The following is a 24933-nucleotide window of genomic DNA, read 5'->3' as shown; positions in this document are numbered from 1 at the left end:
ATATTTATCTTCCCACAGGCAGAACTTCAATGAAACAGAGCACCTCATTGAGGCCATGTGGCTGATCCCTATCACCTTCCTCACCATTGGATATGGGGACACCGTGCCTAGCACTATCTGTGGGAGGATTGTCTGCCTCTGCACAGGGGTCATGGTATGTTATGAATGCGAATCCTGCAATTCCCAGCATGCATTACCTTGTTTATGACTGTAACCCACCTGAAACTGGCTTACCAAGAGATATTGGTCTGTATATCTAGAGCATGAGTTGCACTTTTTCTGAGAAATCGTATGACCCCTCCCAACCCACCTGCCCTTTTATTTCCTCCAACATGTTAGAGAAGTCATGTTAAAGTAAGCTTAGAATCTGTCTTTACTCTTTACACTCAGACCCTGTGTCATTTGGTGGTCAAGGATTCCTTCCATTGTTCAAAATGACTCAAATGCATGTTATGTTTTTTCTCTTTCCTAATTGGATATAGTCACCATTGCACCAGTGCTATGCTGGCTGGACTACCCTGTTAAAGCAAGAATCTAGTTTCTGAATGTGAGGCTGTTAAAGCTATATTTCAAACATTACGTGAATTAATGCTTTATTATAAACTTGCCTGCTAAACATCCCCTAGTCTCTCTTCGCATGCCTCTTGTATAACAGGAATAAAACACTGGTAAGACACTGAATTCTACATTTAAGTTTTATTGCAAGAGAAAATGAAATATAGATTCTAACACAGAAAAAAATGCCCTTATCAATGGTAGGATTTGGCTTGTGGTTGCTGGGCAGCTTGGGCTTTCAACTGTTTTAATCTGCACCTTTTTCTGGAAGTTTAACATGTAATTAAATATTGTTGAGTATCACAAGCACTTGAATGATCTTGAAGTGTGTAATAAAGTCAAAGCTGCTGTTGAACTTGATCCTATCTGCAGGGCCATCCCCAAACTGTACGCCTTCACCCTCCTGGTTTCTGAATTGTGTTTGTTGGCTTTTGCTAACCAGTGCTTAAGTGCTTGTGTTCTCTCCCTTAACCATGTTGAAATTGGCTTACACCCAATTGACACATTTAATCTGCTTGTAAGTCCCTAGTACCAAATGTAGCCAGGGCTGGTAAATATAATGCTACTGCTGGGCCTACATTGTGGCACTCACTTAAGGAGCCCTTTTAAACATGTCTCAGGCCTGTCATTGCAGCCTGTGTGGGCAGCTTTAAAATGACATTTTGACCTGGCAAAATAAAATTTTTGCCAGGCTTAAACCTTCCTTTTTAATTCATACAATTCACTCCTAGGATACGCCCTACACAGCACAACGGGCACAACGCAGTGTTTAAAGGTTTGGACATGTACTTTTAACTTTTACATGTCCTAGTAGTGAAAAACTCTTAAATTCATGTTTCACTACTGCTAGGCCTGTCTCTAACATAGGATAACATTTAGTTACCTTATTACAGTGGTCAATATGGGCCGGTGCTTGCCAGTGGGGCCCACCGGCACTCATTTTTGGGGATCGACATTTTTTTTCCTCTTCAGATATTGATCGAAAGCAAGGGAGAGGAAAACACACAAACGTTAAAGAAGGAGGAAGAGGAAGACGGGAAAACCGACACAAAGGGAGAAAGCAGGAACCTGCGAGACCTACAGAAAGGAGCAGGGATTGTCTGGTAGTGGATTAAAGAACAGGAGATGGATTCAACACCACACAACCTTGTAATTGGCTCACCGACTTTTAATAGCAGTGCTGGAGCATAGTTAAAGCACAGGCACTCATTCCTTTACTAATTAAGCACTGCCATAAGGTACCCTAGAAAAATAAAAGAATGTATGTCAAATGTGTCTCTGAAATGGTGCTTTTCCCTCTGGTTTAGCACAGCGCTCACATCAACTCTCAGAACAGAATTATCTGATGCTGTTTGCATAACTTTGCGTCACAGAGCATGTCTTTACATCATGTACACTGCTCTGAGTCACTCGATCACTTCCGCTAAAGTTTAGTAAGGAAAGTGCTACTTACCCAGTATGCATCTGTTCTTGGCATGTAGAGCTGTAGAATCTCATGCTATGCATAGATCGCCATCTAGTGTTGGGTCCATATGTTTGCACTTTGTTTTTCTTCGAAGAAGTCTTCCTAGTCACGAGGTAGGTGACTCCTCCTTTAGGTGAAAGTGCGCATGGTCATTGACTCCATCTTCAGATTGTTTTCCGCAGAGGGTGAGAGAATGGAGTAGTAGTAAAGAATAGAGATGTCCATGCGTATGTATATGTATAATGACAAGAGAACCACAGCAGCTACAGCTACCCGGGGAGGTGGGTGGGCACATGAGATTCTAAAGCTCTACATTCCAAGAACAGATGCATACTGTGTAAGCAGCATTTTCCGTTTGAGGCATGTGAGCTGTAGATCACATGCTATGCATAGACTATACGGCAGTCTCCCCCAAGCGGTGGCTATCCTGTAACTGATGGAGTTGTCTGAAAATAGGTTTAAGTACTGATTGGCCCACATTAGCTTGTTGTCTGGCTAACACATCTACACAATAGTGTTTGGTGAATGTGTGTGGTGTAGACCATGTTGCAGTTTTGCAGATGACAGTAATAGGGATGTTCCCTAAGAAAGCCATAGTAGCCCCTAGCTTACGAGTGGAATGTGCTCTAGGAGGTACTGTTAGAGTCCTTTTGGCTTTTGCATAGTAAATCTGAATACATTTAACGATCCACCTAGCAATACCTGACTTGGATATAGTATTGCCCTTGTGAGGCGGTGCAAAAGCGACAAAGAGTTGTTTGGTCCTACGAAAAGATTCTGTTCTCTCCGTGTAATACAACAGTGCTCTTCTAACATCTAAGGTGTGTAGAGCTAGTTCTGCAACTGAATCAGGTTGAGGGAAGAACACAGGTAATTCAGCCGACTGATTTATGTGAAATGCAGATACCACCTTAGGTAGGAATTTGGGATTAGTACGAAGAACTACTTTATCTTTATGTAGCGGGAAAAAAGGTTCTTCTATGGTTAGTGCCTGTAGTTCACCCACTCTCCATAATAAAGTGATTGCAATGAGGAAAGCTGCTTTCCAAGTGAGGAACTGTGTATGGGTTCAAATGGTGAGTCCATAACCTTGTGAGGTCTATATTAAGATTACACACTGTGGCAGGTGGAAGTCTTGGTGGTATAAATCTTTTTAGGGCTTCCATAAATGCTTTGATTACAGGCACTCTAAAGAGCGATAAATGTTGTCTATTTTGAAGATAGGCTGCTATTGCAGTGAGATGCAGTCTGATGGATGTATAGGCCAACGCTGACGGCTGCAAATGTAACAGGTAGCAGAGAATGTTTTGTATAGAAGCATCAAGAGGGTTGATGTTATTGTTATTGCAATAGATAATAAATCGTAGCAGGCTAATGTGGTGGCCTTCTGGCCTCCTTAATAATGTTCATACAATCTGGTGGGAGGTTCAGATAACCAAACTCTATGACTTCAGGAGCCAATCGCGAGGTTCAATTGTTTGGGATCTGGGTGTTTGATTTCTCCATGGCTCTGTGTGAGGAGACTGGGAGTTAAATGTAATTTTTGATACGGTACCAGAGAGAGTTCCAACAGGGTTGTGAACCATGGTTGACGTGCCCATGTTGGAGCTATTAGGATTAGTGTGAGAGATGTTTGCCTGAGTTTCCGAACCACTGATGGAATGAGTGGGAGAGGCGGAGAGGCGTAAGCAAATATTCCTGACCAGTTCATTCATAGAGCATTGCCTGTGGATAACGGGTGTGGGTACTTGGAGGCGAAGCTTTGGCATTTTGCGTTTTTGGGTGTTTCAAACAGATCTATGTGAGAGACTCCCAAAGCTCGGATGTATCGGAGGAGAACTTCAGGATGAAGTTCCCATTCGTGTATTTGATACCTTTGCCTGCTGAGGAAGTCTGCAATCTGGTTGTTTACTCCTGGGAGGTGATCCGCTAGGAGATAGATTTTGTGGTGAAGCCCCACCTCCAGATGTCTTGGGCTAAGTGGGACAGCTGGAGAGAGTGTGTCCCCCTGTTTTTGTATGTAATACATAGCAGTCATGTTGTCGATTTGATCCAAAACAGCTTTGCCAGACAGGTGATCTTGAAAAGCTTTGAGAACTAGAAAGATTGCCATCAGCTCTAAATGATTGATGTGGAGCATCGTTTGCTGTTGACTCCATAGGCCTTGTACTGTGTGTTGCTGAAGATGAGCTCCCCAGCCAGTAAGGGACGCGTCCGCTGTTAGTACTGTCTGTGGATCCGGGTCTATGAAGGGCCGTCCTTTTGACAAATTTTGTGTGTTCCACCACTGCAAGAGAGCGATGAGTATAGCCGCTTACCAACACTAGATCAGTTAATAGATTGTGAGACTGGTTCCTCTGGTTCCACTGACTGGCTAAGCATTCCTGAAGTGGACGCATGTGCAACCTGGCATGGGTAACGATCATGATGCAAAACGCCATCATTCCCAGCAGTTGCATATAAACTGGAGCTGGAAGTGATTGATTGGTCTGAAACTGAAGAACTAACGCCTGAATGTTTCGAATTCTGGCCACGTTGAGAAACGCCAGAGCGTTTTGAGTATCTAAAGTGGCTCCTAGGTAGTTCTGAGTTTTGGCTTGTGTATACTGAAAGGGCTCCCATAGATTTAGCCACTTCAGTATCTTTCTTCATCTTTTCAAGTGAAGGATCTACCACTGGCCCAAAAAGGTGTTCTTTATCAAAAGGTGTGTTCAATTTGGAGGTCTGAACCTCAGGTTTGAACCCCGATATACGTAGCCAGGCGTGTATTCTCAAAAGGACACTAGTGTTTACCGCTCTGGCAGATGTGTCAGCAGCATCTAGGGAGCACCTCACTTAGTTGTTTGAAATGAATTATCCCTCACGTACCAGGTCTTGCTATTTAGATTTATGTTCTTGGGGTAGAAATTGGATGAGTTGTTCCATTTCATCCCAATGCGCACGGTCGTATCTGGCAAGCAGCGCTTGTGTATTAGATATGCGCCAGAAGTTAGCTGCCTGGGAGGCTACCCTTTTATCTGAAGCATCGAGAAGCTTTGGTTCCTTATCGGAGGTGGAGTGTCTCCAGTAGTTTGGGAGTTTGCCCTCTTGCGTGCATTGGAGTCTAAGGGTAATTGTCCTTTTATGTACATTGGATCAGATGGTGCAGGCTTAAATTTGTTATCCACCCTAGTGGTGATGATACGGGCCCTGACAAGATCCTTAAATATGTTGTCTACATGCCTGGTCATTCCTTTAAGCATGGGTTACATATGTGTTGACTTTTGTGTGCTGTTCAATGTTTCAAAAAGGAAATCCTCTTCAATGGATTCTTTGTGGAGCTGCACCCCATGGTAATTGCCAGCCCTGCCTCGCAATTCAATATAGCCTACACTGTCATCTTGGCGGAGAGGGCCTGGTAGGCTATAGGTCAGGATCATTGTCTGTGGGCGAGTCAGTGTTGTAGTCGTCCCACTCATCTGTAGGTCCTGGCTCACCATCATCATTATCATCATCCCCATCACCCTGATTGTCAGGAGTATGTGGTGGTGAGTGCTCAGGTGAAGTTGGTACAGGTAGAGACTGAGGAGAAGTTAGTGATGGAAGAGGAAGAGGAGGAGGGGAAGGGTTAGTTCCAATAGTTCTCTTCTTTAAGGGAATATAATAGTCCTCTTCAGTATCAGTTTTCCTCTTTAGAGTAACTTTAGTGTTAATGTGTCCAGTTTTATGATGCATGTACAATACTTTCTGTCTCGGGTCCGGTTTTCAGAGCAGATCGCCGAAACTGTGCTTTTCAGGTGATTTTGGTGCATCAGTCTGTTTCGGCGCCGAAGTTTTTGATGCCGACTGCTTCTGGTTGGTGTCTTCGGATTCGAAGTATTTTTCGGTGCCGAGTGATGAGGTTCGGAGCCGGACCTGGGCTTCGATCCCAAAGGCTTTGGCCCGGTGCCCGACTTGGAACGGGGCTTTTCAGAGCCGGAAGGTTTTTTGACAGGCTTTGGTGCTGAGCCGGTAGGCGGGGTGTCAGAAGCGCGGTCTCGGTGCCGACCGGGGCCTGAGGGTGCGGGTTGGTCCGGAGCCTTCTTTTTTGGTTGACTTGGGAGTCAGGGTGAAGAAGGGATTGTACTTACAGTACGTTGTCCATGCGGGATGTCTTCATCCTGGTCGGAGCCGTCCTATGAACCGGAGATCGGATCCTGTTCCTCCTCAGCCCCGATAGCGTTGCCAGCTTCTTCTTCTGAATCAGGTCCGAAGAGGTCTGGAATGGCGCCTGTGTGTTGGCGCTGCATGTCGCGTCATCGAGCCCGACGGTCACTAAGCGTCTTTTTGGAGCGGAAAGCCTTGCACGCATCGCAGTCCTGTTCTCTGTGTTCTGGTGATAAACACAGATTGCACACTTCGTGTGAGTTGTTGCGCGGGTATTTCGTGTGGCACCGTGGGCAGAATTTAAAGGGAGTTTGTTCCATCGACTACAAGTAGAATCGAGGCGGTTAGGCCCAACGGCCTACCACGAGCTCTCCGATTGAAAGATGTTTTTTCTCGAAATAACATGATACACGAAGAATGGAATACGCGATCAGAAACAATACCATCAAGGGTGAGAGTTCTACGCACCGAGGGAAACCGAAGGATCAGTATCGAACTGGAGCGCAGCGAGTAATATCTAAAACCCAATGGCGGAAGAAAACAATCTGAAGTTGGAGTCGATGACCATGCACACTATCACCTAAAGGAGGAGTCACCTACCTCATGACTAGGAAGACTTCTTCGTAGAAAAATAAAGTGCAAACATCCGGACCCAACACTATATGGCAATCTATGCATAGCATGTGATCTGCAGCTCACATGCCTCGAACATATAGGCCAAAGTTGATCATTTTCTCTGTAAAGTAAACTGTGCTGAGCTAATCTGCTGCCCTGCCACTCTGCTGTCTCAGCGAAAAGGACTGGCGCTACATCTTGAACCCAGGCCCACAAGAGTGGCTCCAAGGGCTTGCTGGTGAGCCTCCTGATCAGAAATTCTGGGACAGGAAATGCTGCAACCATCTTGAAGCCAGCACCTAGACTCTGTCTGCTGTGAGTCTTGCCTTCCCTCCCAGAGTGGTGACACTCCAGTCCTAGACCATTGGAAGTGGGCCTGAAGGTGCTCTTCCAGCCCAGCTGATGGTCTCTTGGGTAGAACTAATGCAGCGCAACGCATCACCTCGCAGCTCCACATCGAAAGCGCCACTGCATGAAGCATCTCTGTTGCTAGACCTTGCATCGCAACGTGCAGCTCCTCTGGATCGCATCTGCATTACACATCCCCAGTGCAGAACTTCGCATTACAAGCCTTTAGAGTTTTATATAGCGCAAACTAGTCCTGAGACATCGGGTATCAGAGCGCTTTACATAGCACCAGTTTAGTTACAGAAGGACACAGTCATATTTTTTGTTAGGCACGGGGAGATTAAGTGATTTGCCCATAATCACAGGATGTTGAGCGTCGTTGCCGAGACTCGAACCTGGTTCCCCAGCTTCAAGGTCGACCGCTGTAGCCGTAAGGCTACATTATCTCCCCATCGGAACCGCAGCTGCAGACACATCTCTGATGCAGGACCTCACATTGCAGCCCGCAGCTTTTATGCAACCGCCGCTGTGCAACGTATCTTCAACGCATCCTCTTCATGGGATATCACACCGCTCTGCAACCTAGATTTAAGGTACTTTGTTCAGCAGGCCTTACTTGGTTCCTGTATTCAGCCCGCGCTACATTGCAGTTGGGCTGAACCTGTGACTTTGTCCTGCTCAACTCAGTAGGCGCTTTGCGCTTTTAACCATTACTTTTACCCAAATCTTTAAAATTGGATATCTCTGATTTTACTGATTGGATTTTTGTCATTTTGGTGTCAAATAATATACAACATTTTACTTTACTCTATTTTTCTAAATTGCTTTGGGATTTTTCTTGTGTTGTGTTTTCACCTTATTACTGTTTGAAGTGCTGCAAAAATACTTTATAATTCCCTTTAAGTTAAGCCTGACTGCTTTTTAGGTCTCGCCTGAGACAGCGCTCTAGCGCTGCTCTGGCGAGACTTATAGTAAGCGAGTTTTGGAAGTGCAAACAGTGCTTTTCAGGCCTCCAAATACAGTGCATGTGCGCCGGCCGCGCGCACCATTTGGCAGCCTGAAAAGCACTGCCTGATCACTTCGCGGCCCCTTTGATGTCCTCAGTGAGCCGCGCGACCACTGAAGACATCAAAGTGCACGCCATTTGCACTGTGCCCGCCCCCACTCCCCCCTCCCACTCCCTCCTCGTCAACTTCAGTGCGCGCTTGTTCTGCAGAGAGTTTCTCCCAAAATACACTTATGCGATATAAGGTTTATTACGAAATGTGACTGGCCAATTACCAAGGTCAAAAGATGCCCTTTTTTATCGGAAGTGCAAAGAATGATGCATCCACTGGCCGAAATGTACTGGGTCCCTCGCAAGATCACTTACAAAACATTTTGCCATAGTGAAGCAAATGGGCGGCTAAACCAAAACTTAACAAGCATTTGCAATGCAATAGGTCACACAGTTACGAGAGTATCAGCTATTGGCATTGTAAATAACAATGTCTTTATTTATGTTTTTAAAACAAACACAAAAATAAAAGGCATTATTATTTGCAATGTCAATAGCTCAAACTCGCGTAAATGCGAGACATATTGCATTGCAAATGCTTGTTTGCTAAGCTACCAGAGGGTTAAGCAGAGATTAATGTTGGGTTCTTTGTGGCTTCACCCTGACAAAAATTGTGTTTGCTGCTACAGTAGGGATTCACCTCCCTCAACCAGTATCCCAGTTTCCTGCAGCTGTTCTGAATAGAGGACTCTGAATAATATCCTGTATGGGCCCCAGAAAGTGTCTTTTTACTGGCTCAACAAAGAGCCTCGATAGACAAATTGCAGAGAAGAAACTCATCGGCTCCGCCTACAAACAGACCTGTACAGCTTGTGTGGTACTACAACTCAAGGTAGGCAAAGTGACTAGAGCTTGGTGCTGCTACTCTAGAGAGGAGCAGAATTCCAAGCTGTGGAATAATCTTCCCACCCCTGTCTTTCCCGCCTGATGGATTCCCACAGCTCAATGGTGCAGAGATTTACTGAGAGAAAGTCTTGGAGAAAATAGGCAAAACATGAAGCATTTCGTGTTTTATTTATACCAATTCCTCATTTACAAGTTAAAAACATAAGGGGGCATTTACCACACTCCGCAGGCGTCCCACTCAGAAGTAATGGCATTTATTAGGGGAAGTGAACACCTCTCCCACATTGGACCCACTGGAAAGGAGGGCTTTGGAAGTGGGAACGAAACAACAGGGTGGCGGTGAGATGACAAACGCCTTCCTTTGCTCCAAAACACAAACCAGTTGAAAAGGCAGCACAGCGATTTGTGTTATTTTATATTTCTAGTGGCAGTAAAAGGACTGTAACAGCAGGAAGAGTGTACAACACGCCACTGCAGTAATAGGACGCATACCCGCCAAAAAGCTTGCCAAGTTGACTCTCTTGGTTGACTTGTGCTCCACCAGGCGTCTCCTTGTGATTGTGCAGCTTCACTGGTCTGTAACCAGTTACAGCCTTAAAACAAACACCATCTGCATTCTTCTTCATCATTCATCACCCTAGAGGAACCCATGTCCCATTGAGAGCTGGGTCCCTGGTGATGTATGAAGGACTGGAAAAGCAGCTCCTGGCTGTAGATGAGAGAGCAAGGACTGATGCAGGAACCAACTGCTCGTCATGCAAACTGAGGGCGGTCATTCAGAGTTTGGCTGATGGGATGCTCGTCACACATGTGATGGATAGCCCGTCCGCTGTATTACAAGTGCTATAGGTTATAATTAAGGCTCCCTGTTTTCCGTTTTTACGGATTTTTAAAGATAAATGCAGACAGAAAACATTTATTTTCTTGTCTGTATTTATTTTTAAATGTGGATAAAAACGGAAATTGGGCTGCTTTTTGAGTAACTCTAAATACTCTCTGCCATGACTGCCAGGCCAAGAGCTGTGTGGATTGATAGGTAAAGGGGCTAAAAAAGAAAGACATTTTAGTAAAGAGGCTTTAACAGTAGTAGATATGCGCAAGGTTGATACAGAAATGTGCATATTTTCTTAAAACTGCATTAATTTATCTTCTGCGGGTGTTTACAGCATTGAAACCTAGAAGGCATTCAAGCATGAGTGCATATTTACCGGTTATATAAATGTGGAAATATATTAATTTCAGCTTCAGTTTTCCACAAAACCCAAAATAAATATGGATAAATACAGATAAAATTAGCAAAAAATAAATATGGATAAATACAGACGGAAATGTCAAAAAAATAAATACCATAAAACCAGGAGCCCTAGTTATAATGCACTTGTAATGCAGCGGACGGTTTATATATCACGTGTGTGACGGAGTATCCCATCCGGCAAACTCTAAATCAGGCTTAAAGTGTGTTAACCCAAGTCATATTCAACTGGGGTTTTAAAGAGGCAATCCAGTGGTCTCAAAGTAAGTTTAGCAAGATGAGTCCTTATTGAACCCTACTCCCACTAGTGCCAGTAGAGGGCCATTGGCAAGACTGAAGAGTGGGGTCATCCGACCACTAACAGGGACTCTAGAACGTGGAGATCAACACGATATTATTGCATACCAATGTAACCACCCTGGCATTGCGCTCAAAAGCATTCTCATCCCATGTCAAAGAGGCAACATAAATTTGAGAACACAAATTTGGCCATGCTGGGCTTGATGGGTTGGGGACCTCACTCAGCATAGATGTTTCTGAGGACTTTTTATTCATTACATAATTCACATCTGGCATTTCAGATATGGAGGGATATTTCACACATCATACTGAACATTATTATAATATTAGTTTTGCAATTAACTATATAGGATGTACAATCTAATTTCTAGATATTGAATATAACATCCAGAACAAAACACAGAAAGGAACTGTTGCACCTCGCCCTCTCTGCGGGGTCACCACAAACATTTTGCCTGCACTCCTTTCCTTTGCTTGAATCGTTTTTGTTGGCTTTTAGAGTTCTGTGCACTTTAACACTACCAACCAGTGCTAAAGTGCTTGTGCTCTCTCCTTCAAATGTGGTAAAATTGACTTACACCCAAGGTGCACATTTTATTTACTCGTAAGTCCCTCGCAGATGTTACTACGTGCACCACGGGCAAGTAAACTAAGTGCTACTAGTGGTCCTGCAGCACTCATGTCCCACCCAGTAAAGTAGCCCTTTTAAAACATGTCTCAGGCATGGCACTGCAGCCTGTAGTGCAGTTTTAAACTGTGATTACAACCTGGAAAAATAAACACTTCGCTAGGGCTAAACCTTCCTTTTTATTAAATATAGGTCACCCCAAGGTAGGCGCTAAAGGCTAATACAGCAGGGTGCATTGTATTTAAAAAGTAGGACATGTGTGCTTATGTTTTACATGTCCTGGTAGTGAAAAACTCCTAATGTTGTTTCTCACTACTGTAAGGCCTATTTCTTCCACTCGGTTACCTTATTACATTTAATAAGTGATAACTTTGGATTGAGAACAGATACAGATATACTGTTTAGAATAAAATGAATTGTAAGTTAAAATCCTCTTTAATGGTAAAGTCAGGTTTTAAGTTACAATTCTGAAAATGCCACTTTTAGAAAGTTAGCATTTTCTTTCCTAACCATTTGGGCTTTCTGCCAGTATCTTACAGTGAATGGCTCTGGTGTTGGAGTTTGTGTATTTCTACATGATCTTGACACAAAAGGGGCTTAGGTGTGGACTGGATGGGCCATCCTGTCAGGATGGTGGGGCGGAGATGTGCCCTGTCCTACTTACAGCACACCCAAAGGAATCTGACACCAGGCCTGGCCTGCCCTGTCTTTTGTTACCCCAGACCGTTTGAAGCCTTGACAGGGCAAGGGGAAGATGCTTTCAGAACTGGACGTGGGGGTAGTATATGCAATCCCGCCACATCAAAGGCTGGTACCAGGTATACATATAGGGCCCGATTCAGAGAACTAACTTAAGACAAAATCCTAAACTTACTACCATTTTGGTATTCACAGAAGGCACTTACTCATTTTGGTATTCACAGAAGGCACTTACTCATTTCGGTATTCACAGAAGTTAGGAGTCCTAACTTTAGAACTCCTAAATGCCTTCTGTGAATACCGAAAGTCTTAAAATTAGGATTTTTCTCAGTTTAGTAGTAGTATAGTTAGGACTCCTAACTTTAGGACTCCTAAATGCCTTCTGTGAATACCGGAAGTCTTAAAAATAGGATTTTTCTCAATTTAGTAGTAGTAAAGTTAGGACTCCTAACTTTAGGACTCCTAAATGCCTTCTGTGAATACTGAAAGCCTTAAAATTAGGATTTTTCTCAGTTTAGTAGTAGTATAGTTAGGACTCCTAACTTTAGGACTCCTAAATGCCTTCTGTGAATACCGAAAGTCTTAAAATAAGGATTTTCTCAATTTAGTAGTAGTAAAGTTAGGACTCCTAACTTTAGGACTCCTAAATGCCTTCTGTGAATACCGAAAGCCTTAAAATTAGGATTTTTCTCAGTTTAGTAGTAATAAAATTAGGAGTCCTAACTTTAGGACTCCTAAACTGAGAAAAATCCTAATTTTAAGACTTTCGGTATTCACAGAATGCATTTAGGAGTCCTAAAGTTAGGACTCCTAACTTCTGTGAATACCGAAGTGAGTAAGTGTCTTCTGTGAATGCCAAAATGAGTAAGTGCCTTCTGTGAATACGAAAATGGTAGTAAGTTTAGGATTTTGTCTTAAGTTAGTTCTGTGAATCGGGCCCATAGGATCTCCAGATCCACTCATCAGAACACTCCTGGACCAGTGGGCACTAGAGAAGAAGGACTGGTCTGCCATCAGAAGACTGAGCTGCTGCTACCACACCCCTGTCCTGCTGCTTTAGGATTGCCTTACTCTCTGAGAGTGAAGTCTCGACCTGCTCCCTTCATCCCTGGCTAACCTAAGTGACTCCATGGGTCAATTGGCTGACCTCCTGTCTGACCTGTAGGTAGACAGCAAGCTCCAGAGGAATCCCCGCAACTTCCCAGCTGACCTTGTGCACTGGACTTGCCTAGGCCTGCAACTGGACCTGCCTGAGCCCTATTGGCCTCTGCTGGAGTGAGTTCCAGGTCCCAACGAAGTTTCTTTCCAGGTCCAGGACAGTTGGTTGGCATCAGTTTAGCTCTTCTTGAGAATTAGGAGAAATCCTGAAGTTTTGGGCTCTTTGTGACCGCGAGTGGGCCAACCACCAACACAAAGCTTCAGTGAACCCGACTCTTCGTGCTACAGTGACCGTCAGCGTTGACATGCAACAAGAGATCTGCACTTTACACTACAGCAACGACAACTCACGGTGACTGCTATCCAGCCTGTGCATGACCAGATAACTGCGAGTGGTGCTTTGTGCTTTTAGGCACTATATCTGTCTAAAACTTTGCAATTCTAATATCTCTGGTTCTATTTGGATTTTTGTCCTCCTAGTCTCATAACATTTCTGAATTGGTTTAGGATTTTCTTACATTGTGATGTCACTTTATCACTGTTTGTGTGCTGCATAAATACTTTACATTTTGCCTCTAAGATAAGCATGACGGCGTTTGTGCCAAGCGACCAGTGGGTTAAGCACAGTTTAATTTAGTGACTTTTTTGTTTCATCCTGACAAGGATTGTGGTTGTTCCCTGGGAGGGGTTACCATCCCCCTCAAACAATAATCCACTTTTCTTAAAGGCTCCTCTTCAGGAAACATACAGCCTACAACTCTGTGTACATACAGAAAGTGCACTCCTGTCTTTCCAGATTAAAGCTATTCAGCTTGGTAAAATGGCCCTTTGAAGGTACTACTGCAGTCATGATGAGGAACAGGAAGCAAAAAGGACATATGTTGATTATAGGTGTAGTCAGCGATGATAAAATGCGGGTGTCCTACAGACAGCATGGAGGAGGATACTAAGAAGCCCTAGACACAGTAGCGGTCTGTGGAGGGAGTTCGGTGGGGCAGTGAGGCGGGGCATGGGAGGGGCAGGGTGGGGAAATGTAAACACCGGAATATGGATGAACGGAGGTAAATACACATTTAAATAAATAAAACAAATTCCTTTGCGCACGCTGCATCGCAAAATGCGATGCAGCGCGAGGAACGAAATTCGTTTTATTTATTTACATGTGTAATTACCTCCGTTCATCCATTTTCCGGTGTTTACATTTCCCCGCCTCACTGCCTCACCGAACTCCCTCCACGGACCGCTACTGCCTAGACGAGAAATGCTAAGACCTGCCAATAGAAAGAATAGTGATTAGTGGAAACAGAGAATGATGACAAACAATTATAATAATGATAATACTTTTGGTGGTGCTGACTATAAGAACATAGATAAACATTACCATTTTGTGAATATCTCAAAGCTCTTGATACAATGATACATGAGATCCTCTTATGTATAATAAATCTACAACACCCAGATCAAATTTCATGGTATACAATGTGTTAAAGCAGACAACAGAGGAAAAGATTTCACTTTACATTTTAGGGATCATGTACTTAAGGGTAGTTCATGTGGGCCATAATCAGGATAATAAGATGCAATATTTTGTTACAACTGAGTTTTAACCCCATGGCTGCTGAGCCTTTGCCCCCTGGAATGCAAATCCCTTTTTGGTTATTTTGAGTAGTTCGAGCTTAGGCCACCATAACCTTTTTACCACAAAAGGTATTCAGGCTAAATTTGCGTCCTTTTCTTCCAACATACTGGAGAGTCAAGAGGTAGCCAAGGATTGATGAGTTCTGGGAAAATAGCCATAATAGAGCAATATTTTTTTGAGGGGAAAAATAGAAAAAAGTGCTCTACAAAAAAGTGTCTGGGTTTTTTTCGCTGAAAAATTGCATCGCCAAAAGGTTTGATGTTTAAAGGCACAATTTTCCCATTTTTCAGGAACACACAAAGCTGAATAATAAAAAAGTAAAAAGGTATTTTAGGGAAACCTACCAAACCTGTACATTTATTTAAAACTAGACACCAAGGGAAATCCCGAGTGTGGTGACTTGTTTGGCTCCCAACAGGTTTTTTTTTCCCAGAATACCTTTAACTTTTACTAAAATTCTAATTTTCCTCACATTTCTTGAGGAAAACTTCTCGAATCTTTATATTTAAAACTAGACACCAAGGGAAATCCCGAGTATGGTGACTTGTTTGGCTCCCAACAGGTTTTTTTCACCCAGAATAACTTTAACTTTTACTAAAATTATAATTTTCCTCACATTTCTTGAGGAAAACTTCTCGAATCTTTAGGGAGCAACACATTTTTTACAACTTATCATTCCCCAAGTCTCCTGATAAAAATAGTACCTCCCTTCTGTGGTATGGGCTAGTGCCCGTGACATGGACACATCCCAATTTCCCACTGACAGCTGACTCTTTTTTTGCAATGTGGCTACCTATGCATTTTGGGCCCTAGGTCAGCTGGCCCCTTGGGAAACCTTGCAAACCTGTACATGTTTGAAAACTAGATACCTTGGAGAATCCAGGGTTGGATCACTTGCGTGGCTCCCACCAGGTTTTCCTACCCAGAAAGCCTAGCAAACCTCAACAGTTGACTAAACACACACATTTCCTCACATTTCTGTGAGGCATACTTATAGATTCTGTAGGGAGCCACAAATGTCCTACCACCCAGCATTCCCCCAAGTCTCCTGATAAAAATGGTACCTCACTTTTGTGGGTAGGGCTGGCGCCCACAACAGGAAAGGTCCCAAAATGCAACATGAACACATCACATCGCCCCACTGAAAACTGACCATTGTTTTTGGGGCCCTAGATTATCCATCACCTAGGGAAACCTAATAAACCTGTAAATGTTTCAAAACTAGACACCCAGGGGAATCCAGGGTGGGGTAACTTGTGTGATCCCCACCAGGTTGTCTTATCTAAAGACCTGGCAAACCTCAAATTTTGACTAAAACCACACATTTTCCTCACTTTTCTGTGAGAAAAATGTCTGGAATCTGTGGGCAAACACACATTTCCTACCACCCAGCATTTAACCAAGACTCTCAATAAAAATGATACCTCACTTGTGTGGGTAGGGCTAATGCCTGGCAGAAAAGGGCCCAAAATGGAACATGGACACATTACATTATTCCACTGAATGCTGACCTTTTTTTCAATGTGACTAGCTGTGGAATTTGGGCACTAGGTCATCCAGCACCTAGGGAAACCTAGCAAACCTGTACATTTTTTAACACTATACACCCCGGGAAATCTAGGGTGGGGTGACTTGTGCGGCTCCCACACAATTTACCTACCCACAAGATCTTGCAAACAACAAACTTTGACTAAAATACACATCATCGTCATATTTCTGTGAGAAAAACATTTGAAATCTGTGGTGAGCCACAAATGTTCTATCTCCCAGCATCTCCCCAAGCCTCCCAATAAACATGGCACCTCACTTGTGTGGGTAGGGCTAGTGCTCGCAGTAGGAATGGGCCCAAAATGCAACATGGACACATCACATCTTTCCACTGATAATGGACCTCTTTTTTGCAATATGACTAGCTGTGGATTTTGTCCCCTAGCCTAGCTGGTACCTAGAGAAACCTAGCAAACCTGCACATTTTTTAAAACTAAATACCTAGAGGAATCCAGCCTGGGGTGATATGTATGGCTCTCGCCAGGTATTCTACCCAGAAGCCGTTGCAAACCTCAAACTTTTTCTAGAAAAAGGAAAACATACTCATCTGTAATCCTAGTTCTCTTCCACTGGAATCCTCATCAAAGTCATAAGCAATAAATGGCCGGTTCCTACGTGCAGGGATCCCGGAACACATCGAATAGTATACATATATGTATAAGAAGAATTTGCACCATAACACTTTATACATATGTTTGCAGTCGAAAAAAGGTTTAAAAGGGTCATATTTCACTAAATCTTCATTTCAAAAGGAAGTCAATTGCATAGACATGCCTCACTGTAAAAAAGGTGACCATTAAAAATCTTTCACAAACCTTTGTAAAAGGAAAAAGAAAGGGAATATGAAGCATTGATAGCCAATAGGTTGCAATGCAAAGCATAGAATAGAAAACTGGCCCTATGCCTTTAAGAAACTCATAGTACCAACTGCACCCCATCATGCCTCACAAGTGATAGTTAGGCCAGGTCATTTTTACCGAAATTAGGAATCCTGGGTGAAGCAATTGTTGAGAGCTGGAATATAATAGTTCTTGTCCAGGGAGGCGGGAGGGTTGCTTATGACTTTGATGAGGATTCCCCTGGAAGAGAACTAGGATTACAGGTGAGTAACATTTCCTTCTCTTCTAGGGGATCTTCATCAATAGTCATAAGCACTAAATTGAATAGCAAGCCTTTCCCATGAAAAGGCAGACATGAAATAAAAGCAGCTCCAACCATCACCGAAACAAATGCTTAAAGAAGCCTGTTCTACTTGAGTATCTGCTCTGGAGTCTGCATCTGGACAGTAGTGTCTAGTAAATATGTGAACAGATCTCCAGGTATCTGCCTTACAAATCTCTGAAATTAGAACATTGCCAGGAAGAGATATGTTGAATGTGCTTTAGGCTTCTCAGGTAGGAGTTTCACTGCAATCTAGTATGAGAGACTAATACATGATCAAATTCATCTAGAAATAGATTGTTTAGAAGAAGGCAAGCCTGTAGGTGTTGGACCATAGATTATGAAGAGACGGTCTGACTGTCTTATAGCTTTGGTTTTGTCTAAATACATTTTTATGAATCTTTTCATATCTAGAGAATGCAAGAACTTCTCAGCTGGAACTGAAGGATTAGGGAAAAAAGTGGGTAAGAAAATAGTTTGATTTATAAGGAAATCTGAAACCACCTTAGGTAGTAAACTGGGGTGTGTCCTCTTAACCACTCTATTACCATGGAAACTGTGTATGGATCTGTGGAGCATAGAGCATGAATCTCACTAACTCTACATGGAGAGTTAATAGCCACTATAACAGCTGCTTTACATGTTAGATGTTGTAAAGTGGCTTTCTCTATGGGCTCAAAAGGGAGCCCCATTAATTGGGAAAGAACAATGTTAAGTTTCCAAGGAGAAGAAATAAACTTAACTGGTGTAAAAAACTGTAGAAGGCCTTGTAGAAAAGCTTTAATCACAGGAACATTAAAAAAGTAGGTTTGTGATGGAGACATCGTATAGGCAGTTATAGTCGTAAGGTGAACTTTGATAGAAGAAAACTGTAAGCCAAACCTTGATAGATGAAGAAGATATGGTAAGATTGCCTCTTCGTGACAGGAGGAAGGATTGTGGTTTATCTGGATGCACTAAATGCAAAATCTCTTCCACTTGAAGGCATATGATTTTCTTGGGGAAGGACGCTTGGTTTCTCTTAGAATGTTTATGCACTCTTGTGGAAGACTTAGATAGGCATATTGTAGGAATTCAGTAGCCAAGCGGGCAAGCTCAGTGATGGAAGAATTTGCCTCTTAACTTGTATATGAGATCCTGTCTGCACGCCAAGCTCTTGTGTGGTCGCTCTGACAGGAAAAGAAGATCTGTGAACCACCACTGCAATGGTTATTCTAATGCTATCATTATCATTTTTTGGGGGACTTTTAGAATTGGATGAACACTGTTGGTATGAGAGGGATTGGGGGACATGCATACAGAATGAGTTCTCGTGGCTTGTCCAGGTAATGCATTGTTGTTGTATTGTCGGTCTGAAAAAGCAGGGAGTTGGTTGTTATTGATGGAAGGAAGGACTTCAGGTCCTGAAAGACCGCTCTTAAGTCTAGAAGATTAATATGATAATTCTTCTCTCTGTTCAACCATACCCCTTGAGTTTGCAGGTGTCCCAGTTGAGCTCCCCAACCCTGGAGAGAGGCGTCTCTGATCAAAGTTTGAACTGGCAGATCCTGATGGAATGGTATCTCCACAAATAAGTTCTGTGGTTGATTCCACCACAGAACAGATTGGATCACATGTTGCGAGAGGGTTAGTTTCTTTCCCCAGTGATCCGAGAACTGATGCCATTGATCTTCTAGGGTTTGTTGTAAGGGCCTCATATGAAGCCTTGCATGTGAAATTAGAAACATGCAAGACGTCATTGACCCCAGTAGAGATGCAATCAGCCTCGCAGTTGGATGATGAGTATGTAAGAGATTGTGACACTTTAGACCTCTCCTCCAAAGGATAAACTTTTGTGGACTGAGTATCTAGTATTGCTCCAAGGTATTGTATCTTTTTAGTTTAGGTAGGTAGTAGACTTTTTGAGATGTACCTGCATTTCCAGTAGTGCATCAGAACACTAACTAACCGGTGCAACTTGGAGAAGTTGAGACGCGGTTACAGGTCCCGCTGACAGGTGTATTACGACCTGCCTGACAACTCTCGGTATAAGTCAACCCTATTTGGGGGAACTTCCAAGAAAAATGTTGGGACGGCTAAAATAATAAGTGTGTTCGTACTATCACATTTTGAGACATAGAAAAAGGATCCACGTGACTTCCATTAAACCACACAGTAGGGAAGGTGTATCATTACCTGCTGGTTACGGCGCAAATTCGGCTGTGGTAAACCGTTCACGATTGTTTGGATTGTTCGATCCACAAGAAAAGGACCCATACTGATGGGATACTGACCTGCCTATCATTAAGACTGAACTAGTGAAGAAAGGAGTGGCCGTACTTCTAATTGAATAAACACGGGGAGAGACACTGTTTTGCAGTGAGCCTTGAAAAAGTCCGTATGGACGAAACACGTGTCGGCTGTTATGTGTTGTAATGATACTTGGACAATACAAGAAAGAAAAATAAAAAATGAGAATCAATGAACATCTTTGAGCTTTTTGTGGACTCTAAACATTTATCTGCTTTTGATATATAAAACATATGTTTGACCAATACCTATAATGTGCCTCAACTGATGGGTAACTAGCGTGGGATATCCTCCGGGTTTTTCGACGGGTCTATTGTCCCTCCTAAAAGCAGAGGGGGAGTCTTGGTTTGAGAGCACTATAGTATTATCAGGAGAAAAAGCGTTCATATAACTGATGGGAAGGCATAATAAGAAACGTGTAATGTGGATGTGCATGTAATCTCTGGCAGACTGCTGCTTAGGTTCATGTGTGTTAAGACTTCACACATCCTACTCTGCATTTGCTCGTGGGGCAGCAATTTGGTTCAGAAATGGCACCCCTTTTCGCTCCTAGAACAATGTATTGACTCTAATGGGAGATATGTGCTAGTGCACGGTCTATTAGATGGGTAACACTTATTATTAGGGAGCCTCTACTCCCCGAACACTGAACAGGATAGGTTTCTCGAGACCCTTAGTAACGCGCTGGTGGGTTGGGAGGGATATCCATGGGTCATAGGTGGGGATAGATCACACCCCCCCCTCCAGGGCACGGGCAGCAGAGAACAGGCTGAGGCCCTGCAGACATGGGCGGAGGGCTGGAGTGTGGGAGACATATGGCGCAAGATGCACCCTAGCGCCAAAGAATATTCTTTTTTCTCCGCGCCACACGGGCTACATACACAAATAGATAGAATTTTTTGCTCATCTGCCATATTAACACATTCTGCTGACACCACATACTTGGGTAAAACCTACTTGGATCATAACCCACTAGAGGCTACATTGCTATGGAGGAGGATCCCGACTCCAATACCAACTTGGAGATTACACCCCTCACTGTTGGAGGATCCGCTATTCTATAATACCCTCTCCACGGTCATAGTTAACTACTTTACTGAAAACGCAGAAACAGCAAGTACACGCCAAATTGAATGGGACGCATTTAAAACTGTGTTACGGGGAGTGGCCATCAGCACGAAAGTGGGGGCACGCATCGCTTTACTCGACAAACTAAAATTAGTGGAAGATCAGCTGGGTACACTAGAACGGGAGGCACTTTCGACCGATGCACACAGGTTAGCACTGCAAGAGTCATCCATAACACACACTGAATTTCTAGAAGAGCTCCGCACTCTGGACTACCGCTTCTACACACAGAAACAACACGTGTATGCAGACAGGGCAGGCCCGCTGCTTGCTAGAATTCTTAAAGATGCACCATCAGTGACGCCTATTCTTGAAATAAACACCCTGGAAGGCGTTTCTGTGAACACCAAACAGGAAATCAATACCGCCTTTCGGGAATATTATGAACGGCTTTATGCACCCCCGGTAGAATCAGGAGATGACGAATACGAACTATTCTTTGCTGACCTGCACCTTCCACAAATACTTAGTGATCGCAAGACGGATCTGAAAGGGCTCGTCACGAGTATGGAACTTAAAGCAGCAATCAAAGATCTCCCACGTAATAAGGCACCGGGCAATGATGGTTTGCCTATAGAATTCTATGCCGCTTATTCGGAATTGTTGGTTCCCCGCCTACAGAGCTTATATCAGGTGGCATTTGACGAGGGCCACCTCCTATTCACCACACTACAGGCGACAGTGATCTCGCTCCCAAAACCATGTAGGGACAGTAAGGATATGGCAGGCTACCGCCCCTACACTTCTCAATACAGATTACAAGATGTTGAGTAAATTGCTAGCGAATAGAGTCCTACAACACATACCTCGACTGATACATACAGATCAGTGTGTTTTTTTACCGGGTAGATGTACAGCCCTCAATATTCGGAGGCTACACCAGGTGATGTCTCATACACCCACCGATGCCCACTCACGGGGCTGTATTTCCCTGGATTTACACCAGGCGTTTGACTCCCTGACATGGAGTTATATGTTGACTACACTACCCAAGTTTGGGATTCCAGCAGAGTATATACAATGGGTAACTCTACTATATACGAACCCAACAGCACGTGCACGAACAGGTGCCCATATCTCACAACAATACCAGATAGCACGGAGCACCAGACAAGGGTGCCCACTCTCACCATTATTATTTATATTAGCGGTGGAGCCACTATTACTTAAACTCCGCAGTTCGGCAGCTCACAGAGGTATACGAATGTAGGGAGAGGTACATGTCGTCTTGGGGTATGCTGATGACCTCATCCTCTATTTTAACAACCTGGATGAGACTTTCGACCCTATCCCCACTCTATTTAGCACATTCCAACAGCTCTCAGGGCTCTCTATCAATGAAAACAAATCATATGTATACTTTTTTAAAGATACAGCTAGGGCAGAACCAATTCGCTTTGGACGCTGGACGTTTCAAACGGCACCCGTTACCTTTAAATATTTAGGGGTCCAGATATATTGAGATGTGGCTGATATACTCGATGGCAATCTAACTCGCACTATAACTACGCTCAGAGAGCAGATACAGTTTTGGACCTCACTGCCTATATCAATACCGGGGCGTGCGGCCATTACTAAGATGGCGGTACTCCGAGGCTGTTATATTACTTCGTCAACATACCTATCATGATTCCGCTCCTGACATTTAAACTACTGGACACCCTTTTGATTGAGCTGATTTGGGGCTCAGGTCGCAGACGTATAGGACTTTCTAAAATGCAGCTATCTACAAGGCAAGGGGGACTGGGAATTCCAGACCTGCGGGCTTATTGTTACGCAAGTCAGCTGCAATGGTTGGCATACTGGATTGCAGGCCGTAATTTACGGGAAATTGCTATGACTTCCCAGGCATGGGAACGAGGAGAAATACATGCGCTGTTACTACCAAACAGCAAAATTCCTTTGTCGTCACCGCCACATCTAAGGACAGCCTTGTTATATTGGAAGAAGACAACGCGGTACACAAAAACACCTGCGCCATATGCTCCCAACATTCCCCTGATGGGAATCCCTTTACCATCGGGGTCGGTGTCCCGTAGGCGGATAGAGGTGTGGGCGGAATGGGGGGTGATCACACTTGGCTCTTCTTTTACCAATGGGATCTTACTGAATCATGATGCATTTGTGAGAGAAACGGGAGCGCTGCCTTGGCTATTTTTGCTTTATGCACACATGACACAATATATCCGTACAGTATGGGCCCCAGGGGGTGAGGAATCACCAACGCACGCATTGACACACATGCAATATTTGATGGGCAGTGGTCGCCACTTGACGAAATGGATCTACCAAGGTATCCGTACACATTCATTGGTGTCACTTCAGACGACCTGTGGAAAATGGGACGCAGATATTGGTCGTGCACTCATGGATAGGGAATGGGCCTTAATGCTGGAATACCCATGGAAGATATCAAGGAACCCAAAGTGTAAGTTCATACAGCTCATGATAGTTCACCGGGCATATCTGACTCCACACAAACTGAGTTTAATGTTTCCGGATGCACCAGATAGTTGCCCCCAATGCTCGTCCACACACGCGGACTTGCTGCATATGATATGGGACAGCCCGAGGTTGAGCCACTACTGGTTCTAGGTGCAAGACATGGTTAATACGGTTGCCCCAATCCGGAATATTAGAACATTGGAATATTGTCTACTAGGGCTAGGACCTAAGGGAAAAAAGGGAAGTCCTGCCCGCAAATTTGCTAAATTGGCATTGATCTTAGCTCAGAGAAACATTACCATGAAGTGGAAGGCCACTAGATCACCCTCAGTAATGGACTGGTACAATGAGGTGATTAGATGGGGTAAAGCAGAGGGAGCGGAACTCAAACGGGTGGAGCCCAGGGGGCTGCGAAAGATACCAATTTCATTGGAATGGAACGCTATGTTGGAAGAATTTGTGGCCCTAGATCTGCAGCCGTAGAAGTGAGACACACACACATAAGTGCACAGAGATGATCACCACAGCGGGAAGAAGCCAACATTAGAAGAAGGACATGCTGAATGTCTTGATTAGGTCAGGAAGTATACATGGGCCACTATGCTTAATTGTATTGTACTGTGTTGTTGACTGAGGAGCATGTATACTAGAGGCCGCCTGAGTCCGGGTTGAGAGGGTGGTAGAATTCTTTGTTTGATTTATTATTGATGATAATGTACGGTACCAGATGACAAACATTGTTTATGTGATATGAAAACCAATAAAATTATGTTAAAAAAAGGCCAGTTTTCTATTTTATGCTTTGCCTTGCAGCCTATTGGCTATCATTGTCTCATATTCCATTTCATTTTCCTATTAAAAAGGTTTGTGAAAGATTTTCTATGGTCACCTTTTTTATAGTGAAGCATGTCGGTGAAATGCTTTTCTTTTCAAATGGATTAACTCCAAAGAGCATGGGCATGACGTGTTTCGGACATTGCCTTTCTCAAATGCCCGCTCCTCCCCCGATCTACCACAGTTCCATTTAAATTCTTCCAGTCACTCCGCCATTGGTGGCTCTCCTGATAGGCCAGTTAAAAGTCACACACAGACCTGCAATCCCAGTAGTAAACTGCAAGTCCCAGCATGCTCTCTCACCACATGCTAGGCAAGTGACTTCAGCCGGCAATGTCTGTAATACAAAACTATCAGGATAACATTAAGAACGCTGTTCAGGGCTTTGGAAGTTGCGGCAGTTTAAAACAAATACTCCTCCCGAGTCCCCAAAACGCCTCAAACCACACTGATCCGCTCCTTGGGTGGCCTGGAAAACGCGGATACAGTGATCCGGATTCCTTTGTGGAGTCACAAACTGCAGTTAACAGCGGCACAGATACCACGAGTGGGTGTGGTGGGTCAGAGCCTATCCATTACCATGAATACAAACAGTAGCGGTCCGTGGAGGGAGTTCCGTGGGGCGGTGAGGCGTGGCGGGGAAATGTAAACACCAGAATATGGAGGAACGGAGGTAAGTACACATTTAAATTAATAAAATGAATTTCGTTACGCCCTGCATCGCATTTTGCGATGCAGCGCGCGCAAAGGAATTCGTCTTATTTATTTAAATGTGTACTTACCTCCGTTCATCCATATTCCGGTGTTTACATTTCCCCGCCCCGCCACATCGCCCCACGGA

General features: G+C 43.8%; 1 protein-coding gene across 1 annotated transcript in view; it reads left to right on the top strand.

Annotated features, from left to right (window-relative positions):
- The window catches only part of KCNN4 (potassium calcium-activated channel subfamily N member 4), a 598479-nt gene that overhangs the window by 326132 nt on the left and 247414 nt on the right, over positions 1–24933 (top strand). Inside the window, exon 4 of the mRNA XM_085615741.1 lies at positions 19–154. Coding sequence (XP_085471867.1) covers positions 19–154 — 136 coding nt within the window. The remainder of the gene's footprint in view (positions 1–18; positions 155–24933) is intronic.

The sequence above is a fragment of the Triturus cristatus genome, chromosome 7, assembly GCF_964204655.1.
Source record: "Triturus cristatus chromosome 7, aTriCri1.1, whole genome shotgun sequence".
Classification (NCBI taxonomy): domain Eukaryota; kingdom Metazoa; phylum Chordata; class Amphibia; order Caudata; family Salamandridae; genus Triturus; species Triturus cristatus.
This window is presented reverse-complemented; position numbering and strand designations above follow the sequence as displayed.